The sequence below is a fragment of the Sinocyclocheilus rhinocerous genome, unplaced genomic scaffold (assembly GCF_001515625.1).
Source record: "Sinocyclocheilus rhinocerous isolate Xijiao unplaced genomic scaffold, SAMN03320098_v1.1 scaffold313, whole genome shotgun sequence".
In the NCBI taxonomy this organism is placed as follows: Eukaryota; Metazoa; Chordata; class Actinopteri; order Cypriniformes; family Cyprinidae; genus Sinocyclocheilus; species Sinocyclocheilus rhinocerous.
Window position 1 is genome coordinate 1,034,361 of NW_015627539.1, and position 9,865 is coordinate 1,044,225.

At 34.3% G+C, this 9,865-nt stretch overlaps 1 protein-coding gene across 1 annotated transcript in view; it reads right to left on the reverse strand.

The window, feature by feature from the left end:
• LOC107730018 (type II inositol 3,4-bisphosphate 4-phosphatase-like) overlaps nucleotides 1-9,865 on the reverse strand; it is a 133,333-nt gene that overhangs the window by 34,626 nt on the left and 88,842 nt on the right. The window contains exon 9 of the mRNA XM_016540769.1: nucleotides 3,586-3,769. Coding sequence (XP_016396255.1) covers nucleotides 3,586-3,769 — 184 coding nt within the window. The remainder of the gene's footprint in view (nucleotides 1-3,585; nucleotides 3,770-9,865) is intronic.

Below are 9,865 nucleotides of genomic sequence, written 5' to 3' on the forward strand. Positions count from 1 at the left end.
GCTGCAAATTATTTCATTAACGTCAGCTGCCTCCGTAATAATTTTCTGATACATACAAGTGAAAATAAATGCACGGCATAAATTATAAATTAATTATTATTAATTATTCGGCAGAATATTAGCAAAAGTGGTTTTGTCCATTATCTCGTACATGACATAAGCGTGCTCCGGCTCGGAATGTTTAGTGCAAGTGTGAGTGCAGGCCAGCGGGGGAGTGGGGAGGGGGGATAATCGCGCTCGGGTTCGGTTCAAGGCAACCGTGCCTAGTGTGAGTACACCCTCCAGCGGGCCGTACTTAAAGACACTGCGGGCCGCCAGTTGCCCATCCCTGGTATATATAAATGAAAATGATAAAATATCATTCTTACATCTGTTAATTTAGAGAAATATGCCTTACAATTAAGAGCTTAAAATTTTGAAAGAGTCGGGGCTTCCGTCGGGCCACTCTGCCATAAAGCCCCGACTGGTGGAGGGCTGCAGTGATGGTTGACTTTCTACAACTTTCTCCCATCTCCCGACTGCATCTCTGGAGCTCAGCCACAATTAACGTCAGCTGCCTCCGTAATAATTCTCTGATACATACAAGTGAAAATCAATGCACAACATAAATTATAAATTAATTATTATTAATTATTCGGCAGAATATTAGCAAAAGTGGTTTTGTCCATTATCTCGTACATGACATAAGCGTGCTCCGGCTCGGAATGTTTAGTGCAAGTGTGAGTGCAGGCCAGCGGGGGAGTGGGGAGGGGGGATAACCGTACCCACTGTATAATAAAAAAATTATATAATAAATAAATAAAATAGTTTTAATATAAAATTATTTCAAATTGCTGTTTGTAATAAATAAATAAATACATAAAAAGTTCTGAAAGATTTTGAATCAACAAACTGCTGTTTGGTCAACATGATAGTTCTAAAAAAATAATAAAAAAATAAAATTGCAAAAAAAATCATAGTTTTTTTACAGTTGCGTTTTGGTTAATATGATAACAGATTTTGAATCAACAGTTACAGCTTCTGTTTGGTTAAAATGATAGTTCAAAAAAATAAAAAATAAATGAATAAAATAAAATAAAACATTTTGAATTAATTCCTTTACAATTACTGTTTGGTTAATATTATCTCTATTTAAATAAATAAACAAATAAATAAATAAACCGATAGATAGATAGATAGATAGATAGATTGATTGATTTTAGAACATTAATTTTGTCTGAACATCAAATGTATTACTGATTTTAGAACATTAATTTTGTCTGAACATCAATTGTAACTTTAAAGTTACACTGTAAGTTTTAACTAAAATGTTTAAAAACTATAGTTACAAATGCTGTTTGTTTAAAATGATAGCTCAAAAATAAATAAATAAATAAAATAAAAATATAAAAATAAAAATAAATAAAAAGTCACAGCCCTATATTTTGTGCTTGCTGTGTTGTATACAAAAATAAAATATAATAAATAAAATAAAATAAAAACGTCACAGCCCTAGATGGTGTGCTTGCAGTGTTGTACACAAGTCTAATGCAACATCAACACGCACCCACACAAACAGTCGCTGAGGGCTGGAGATTTCAATCAGCAGAAGCGTGTGATCTTGCGGCGGCCGTCGCACTGCTAATCAGGAGGTAAAGAGCGGCGGCAGAGAGAATTAAGCAATGAAGGCGGTTGATTGGTGATATTCCGCTGTGGCAGAAACAATCTCTGTGTCACAGATTGCACACTGACGGCAGCAGATGTAATTAATTAATTACACACATAAAACACGAAGGCCTCCAAACGAGACACTCGGCCCGGTGGCTTCTGTTGGCTTTGGCAGAGGGGAACGTGACAGACCCATGGCCGTTTGTCAAACAGCCTTCCTGTTTACAAACTGACCCGTTTCAGGCCGAGACTCGGTGGTCTGAGTGAACGTGACGACAAACACGCTGCGTTTGTTTGTTGATGTGAAATCTGGTGTTGTCTACAGAAACACAGAGAACATTCACTGCTGTACAGATTCAGTATGCAATTCATTTCAATGATGTATTTTAATGATTTGGTGTAATGGTTTTTAGTCATGGTACCATGGTAATACCATTTTTAAGCCATAGTGCTACGGTATTACACAGTACAGTGAGATATGTTAAAGCACCATGGTATTACGGTACAAGCGCAGTACTGTCGTCTGGTACAGACAGCAAATGTTAGTGAACTAGCCATTGTTTCTCTCAGTGATTTAGCAGAAGCAGCAGCAGCTTGTGCATGTGGATAAATTGAGTGTGACAGTAGCGTATTTCATTTGCAGAGATATTTGCCCTTAAAGCATGAACATTTGCAGGACTATTAACAGACGCAGTATCAGCTGCACTATTCTGCCTCGTTTTACATTTATGCTCCCAAACCACCGTCTTGAAGATTAATACTTTCTTTAAAATTTTACTTTCAAACTTTATGCAATTCCAGATTGACTCGGGTATTCAAGGACATTGGCTAAAATTGCGTCTCGAATAAAGATTTTTCAAGGTTTTTTTGATGAGTCATAGTAATACCATAATGAATCCTCAACTACACCTCATGTCCAGTTATTATGAAAAAAATAAAAGAAAATGATATATATATATATATATATATTCAAGGACGTTGGCTAAAATAGCCTTTTAAAAATATATATTTTTCAAGGGTTTTTTGAGTCATATTAATACTATAATAAATCCCCACCTACACCTCATGTCCAGTTATTACCTTAAAAATTCTATTTTTTTAAATAAAATATTTATTTGTTTGTTTGTTTATTTCAAGGACACTGGTTAAAATCCTCTTTCAAGTGTTTTTTGATGAGTCATAATAATACCATAATAAATCTTTACCTAAACCTTACGTCCAGTTATTACCTTAAAAAAATATTTTTGTATAATAAATAAATAAATAAACAAACAAATCAATGAATTAAAAAAATATTAATAATAATAATAATAAATTAATGATACATTTATTATTATCTATTTTAATATTTTATTAAATAATTAAATGATAATAATAATAATAATTATTATTTCAGAATGGATCCTCACCTACACCTCACGTCTAGTTATTATCTTGGAAAAAAATATTGTTTTTTGTATATTAAAAATAAATTAAATTAAATTAATATTATTAACTATTAATTATTAAATAATAGTTTTTTGATGAGTCATAATTATACCAGAATGATAAAAAAAAAATGTTTATGCACATCTCACGCCCAGTTATCTTGGGAAGAAGAAAAAAAAAATACATCCGTATATAAATTTCGATTTTGGGGTCAGTGTGACTCCTTTTCTTAAATTTTCATGTTTTTGAAAGAAGTTTCAGTAAAAACAGCAATACTGTGAAATATTATTACAATTTAAATTACATTTCTTATTATTATCTTATTATTAAGTCGCACCACTTCACATTTTCGTGTAAATGGTGACGCATTTTCTTCAGGAATCTCTGAAGAACACAAAGTTCATAAGAAGAGCATTTATTTGAAATAGAAGCCTTTTGTAACATCATAAATGTCTTTCCTGTCACTTCTGATGAACTGAATGCCCTCTTGCTGAGCGTCTGCAGTCTCACCTTCTCCTCCAGGCTCTTGAGGACGTCTCGGAGAGGCTGGCTGGAGCTCTGCTGGGCCGTCTGGAGCAGCTGGTCGGCCAGCGCAGAGATGTGCGGCTGCAGCTGGGACACCACACACAGGATCTCGCGGGCCTTGGCCGTCTGTTCTGGAGGATAGTAAATGCACTGATACGCCGTGCTGTGGCTGGAGGACGTCATACAGCAGCCAGAGAGACAACAGAAACAGAGAGACAGAATTAATAACAGCAGGGAGATGAAGAGCGTCGTCTTGCTCATCATCAAACAGCTGTGATTACAGCTCTGCAGCACATACACTGTGACAAAATATATCTAATAAACCCAGCCGAACCAATTCCAGTCCCTGCTTGAACAGCGCTTGCTTCCTGAACATCACGGCCCGTGTTTCATCTGAGCTCGGGAGACACTGGCAGCCAGGAGAAATGACTGTTTTTGAAGGGATCATATCATGCATTTTTAGCAGATAATTTTTTCCCTGATCGCCACTTACACAGTTTGCATCTAAAAAAGTAATGATAATTTAAATTTTTTATTTAATTTAAATTTTTTATTTAATTTTAAGTTTTTTCATGACGCGTTACCCTCTCTGTGACCCTATGGATGTTTGTATAGATGACCTCTGTCTGCAAATAAGACAATGGACTAGAAATGAACGATGACAGACATGAATTCAGGCCTCAATTTGGACAACAAAATGTCTTTGTGACGAGTGGGGTGGGGCCGAGAGCCGTGGGAACGGAGCGAGGCCGGTGGAGTAAATGCTAATGCACGACACCTGCGCCACTCACCGGTCTCGAGTCCCACGGAGGAGCTCCGGAAGCATAAAAGGAGGAGTGACGACAGTGTTGGACGAGAGAGGACCAGGCTTTTAATAATGTCTTGTACCAATATGATTTCAATAAAAAAAGTACTAAAATAAATCATTTTATTGTTTAAAAATATTATTTAAATATTATGTCTTATTTATTTTAAATAATATAATTATATTTTATGATAAAATAATGAATTATCAAGTACAGAATAAAAAAATTTAATATTTAAAAATATGATTTAACTATTGTTATATATTATTTATCTTAAATAATAAAATTATATGTCATTCTAAAATGTTTTAGAATTAATACTTATTAGTAAATATATTTGAAAATGATTAATATTTGAATACATCTAAAATATGAATATTAATATGAAATTATAAATATTAACAGAATTACTAAGAAAAATTTCACACTTTATCACTTAATTATACACTTATAATATTTTAGATTTATTATTTATATTATTTGTTACATATTATTTATTTAAAAATATTAATTATATTCATATACATTTATACAACATTAATGTAATTATTCAAATTAATTACACATATTTCATCACTTTTAATTACACAATTATAATATTTTAGATTTATTATTTATATGTATTATATAATTTGTTATATATTATTTATTTTAAAATATTAATACAATTTTTATATATTTATAAAATATTAATATAATTATTAAAATAGATTACACATTGTTACAGTTGAGCACAAGTAGGCAACAGATAGCGGGTCCAAATACAGTTTAAGATCCTTTAATGATAGTCCACAGAGATATACGTCCAAAATACATGACGGAACCAAGAAAGGGCCACAAGAAACACAGGAGGTAACACTTTTCAACAACTCACAACAGACAATGGCAGACCGGGGCTTAATATACACAAACACAGGACCAAACCGGAAATGGAACACAGCTGAACCAGGTAGCCTGATGGGAAATGGAGTCCATGACCAGAACAACAGGCAGGAACACAAGACAACACAGGAACGCCCTTTAGTGCCTCACAACCGGGCGTGACACACATATATTTCATCACTTTTAATTATACAATTATAATATTTTAGATTTATTTAAAATGTAATATATTTTACATTTTACTTCATTTTTTAAATTTACACTAACGACTGATGCATACTTGTAAATGGTAAGCCCTATTATATATATTTATCAACATATAAAATAATATTAATAATAAATACATATATAAAATGTGAACATTCATGTGCTACAAACAACTTCAGAGATACCGCGTACAAATGCTTCTGAATCCTTTGAGGTTGGGATAACACTGAATTCATGGATTTAACACAGCAGGTTGCATTTTTTGCATTTACAACAAATCTGATTAATTAAACACGTTTAACAGCATTACAACATTTAACACGATTAACACCAAATTGCCTAATTTGGCATTATAAGCATAATTCTATGAAGCCGTTCTGAACTAGCACACACTCACAGGCCCCGTTTCAATTATAATCACACTTATTGTGCTTTTATGATAATTAAATTCAGCCATACAAAGAGTGCAAATGACTTTACTCTTATTAGTCCCATCTGGATTTCATTTATGACAAATTTGCCATTCAAAAAGTCATTATTTCAATATTTCTCCATCATTTACTCATAAATGAGAGCCCTGGTGCGTGTGTTAAACTCAATACAGCCACAAAAGTTGCAACAATCCCAGTTTTCTCTTAATATAAATGCGTAGACTTGAATGATAAGTGCTTGAATGTTAGAAAAGGCCTCTGGGCACGAGCAGCTCTATCATGAGCATCCAATTTATGTCCACTTTTAATGGCAGTGGTGAGATTTCTGTAGACGCCATCAAATACACTGCAGCATCCACACTGAACAGCTAGGGGGGGAAAAAGGGCAAACACATAATGACGAGCTGCTGTGGTCTATGAGTTTGTTTGTGATGCTGGAGATTAGAGACGGAGTGTTAGCGTCCTGATCCTAGATCAGAGTATCGGCCGAGACTCACAGAGACCAGGCTCATCGCTTCAGATAATTAGCTCCCGGGAGGATCGCTAACCACCGCGGCTCTGAGCAAATAAAAGGCCTTGCTTAAAGAGAGGAGACGCACACCAAAGGACAGAGGAAAATATGAGAGGACATCAATAACTCAAGCCACTGGACTCATTTAGCAGGTCTACAATGACAAAACACAGCAGAGACCGGGTTAAAAAGTCAAACTGACGCTTCATGTCAGTATAGGGGAGCAACTCACTAAAAGTAATGACACAACTTAGCTAACATAGATACATTCACACTCTGAGCAGGGGCGCAGATGGGATTTTTTAACTGGGGGGTACCAAGCTGTCAGCAGTAGGGATGTAATGATTGACTCAACTCACGATTCGATTCGATTCACGATTTTGATTTCATGATTCGATTCGATTCACGATTGTTTTTTTTAACAAAATGAGATTTAAGACAAATTATAAATTAAATGTGTCCTTTTATCATTGCTTGGACAAAATACTGTACGTTTCTCTGTGAAATTGAAATATAACACTATAATAATATACTAACATAGCACTTGCATATGCATTATACAGAGGCAAGAGGAAAAGACAGTAAGTTTCTCTCAGACATACATTCATATAAACTACCTACCCCCACATGAACGTACACAACCATGGCAACGACGATCGCGGAAACAAGTGAAGATGACACACAATCATATTCAAACAAAAGCCAACACGGATAAGTTGTGTGAAACAAAGCAAAGTCAACCTTACTCACCTATCAAAAAGAAACAGCACAACGCACAGCGTCCGATTCGAGCTCTTCCCGCTCCTTGAGTATCTCTCCACTGCTGGAAAAGCTGCGCCGATATTTATGCGGGTCCTACCTCTTGCCTGATCGTAACCCTTCTTTTTAATGTTTTGTTTCTCTGATATTTTCCTCTTTTTTATCTGTCATCTCTCTCTATCTATAGTCAATCTGCTAATATCTGTCATTGCGCTCAAATCAGTACAAGACACGCCCCCTTACTGCTGATTGGCTACAAGTGTGTTTTGGGACTCAATCAGACACTGCGGTCAAACGTTTAAAGGGGTCATAGGATGCCCATTTTCCACAAGCTGATATGAATCTTTAGGGTTTTAATGAAAAGTCTGTAACAGTTTGGTTAAAATTTCTCAATGGTAGTGTAAAAAAACACCTTTGCGGCGGGCTGGCCCGCCACTACTTAGGCTAATGTACATAGTGGAAACCCTGATTAATCCTCTGTTTACCGATGTCGCCTTTCGTAGAGACAGTGAGGGGGACAGATCGGGTCACTATGAATCTGGGGGGGGGGTCATGTCCCCCCTCATCCCTAGTGCCATCTGCACGCGTGACTCTGAGGAAGGCCAAAGGATGAAATGCATCATTATTGAGATGGCCAGAATGTAAATAAAGGCTTTTTAACCTTTTTGGACCAGAAGAAGTGCCTTGGATTCTTCTTTTGTAATAACTACATTCTCATTCTCAAGTATCTGTGTATAGCCTGACAAACACTGCATCATTTGTTTTATTTTTTTGTGATCTGATTTAATACAGAGAATCATTAGTACAGACTGAACCAGTTTGGTCAAAGTTTTAATGGTTAGGTAAAAAAAAGTAGATCCTCTGATTCGTTCAATTAATCTTTTAATTGTATTCACAAATAGTCTGTTTTAGAGAATCAATTTGCTCATTTCAAAAAGACTAAGGCTAAAAATTTATTTACCAGTTAATTTGAGTCATCATGGAATAGTGCTTACAATTAAAGCCAGTTTGGTTAAATCAAACTGATTTGTTAAAATCAATTCTATGAATTGGTTTAAAAAAGGTTTTGTCAATTAATTGGAGTCATTACTCAAATGTGTTCATAAGAGTGTTTTTTTTTAGCAAATTGGTTAATTCAGACAGTTCATTTCAATGAGTTGGTTCAAAACTAGATTCACTTAATAGATTCACTTAATAGATTCCTTTATCACTGTTTTGAAAAGTCACTGAACTGTCTATTTTAGCGATTCACTTCGTTTCTCTTTGTGATTCAGTTCACTCGACTGGTTCATTTCAATCAACTGGTTTAAAAACAGATTCACCGAATCATTTGAGTCATCACTCAACAGTGTTGTTTTAATGAATTGATTCATTCAGACAGTTTGTTTCAATGAATGAATTAAAAATAGATTCACAGATTTGTTTACCACTCAACAGTGATTAGAAAAAATGATTTGAATGATCTGTTTTAGCGATTCAATTCCTTTGGATGGTTCTAAAATAGACTTAACAAAACATTTGAGTCATCACTCAAAAGTGTTCACAAATTGTAATTAAATTCAATTTGTTTCAATCAAATAGATTCATTCAGAAAGTTAATTTCAATGAACTGGTTCAAAAATAGACGATAGACGATCATTATAACGATCTGTTTTCAAAATAGTTTCACAGATTAATTTGAATCACTCACAGTAATGCTCCCAGTGTGTCATTTAAATTTTTTGGTGGCACAATAAATATTTTAATATTTATAATGCATAAATATACATTAAAAACATCTAATAAAAATTTTTTTAGATCCTCACTGTTTTGTGCCATTTTAGTAATTAACTTGTGTACTTTGCTGCAATACAATAAATTGAGTAGTTGTACAGTAATGCGGTGTGTGGCAGCAGATCATCTCTGATACTGATGAAACAAACCATTACCAGCAGTGTCCTAAAATCAAGCAAAGGAAAGGCAGTTTATTAGGAGGTGATTGACTGGAATCACATCCCCATAATGCCACCTGAGACCCGGTGCCACAGCTAATGACTCGTCGGCCGCGCGCCTCAGGAGAGCCAGAGCTGATCTCGTCTGAAGAGCTTCTTTATCAACCCAGGTTCCGGAAAACAGCATTTGTGCCGGGATGACTAGCGGTAGAGAGAAGCACCTGACTCATTCATCACAAACCCTCCAGCCACTGCTCCCAATCTCAAACACCAAACACAACCTGTGGAGGTTTTTGCATGTTCATTTACATTACTCTACAGACTCTCCAAGTAGATGGCATACTGAAACTGAGCAAATAGCATTAGCATAGTAATCAGATTCATTTGAGCAAGTCAGTTTGTTCATCTGGTTCATTTTAATTAACCAGTTCAAAAGAATGAATCACCAGTCAGTTGATATACAAAAAATTTAATATTTTTTTAAATACTATCTAATGTAAAAAAAAAAAAAAGCACTAAACAGCAGTATATTAATTCAATAATTACAAATGTTTTTAATATATATATATATAATATTATATATATATAAATTAGATATAATATCATATGATTACAAAATATATATCATTTTTATATATAAATTCAGAATTAGAAATTATAATTATAAATATTTTGAATACAAATAAATTAATATACTTCTGTTTAGTGCTATTTTTGAATGTTGTTTATATAATAAAA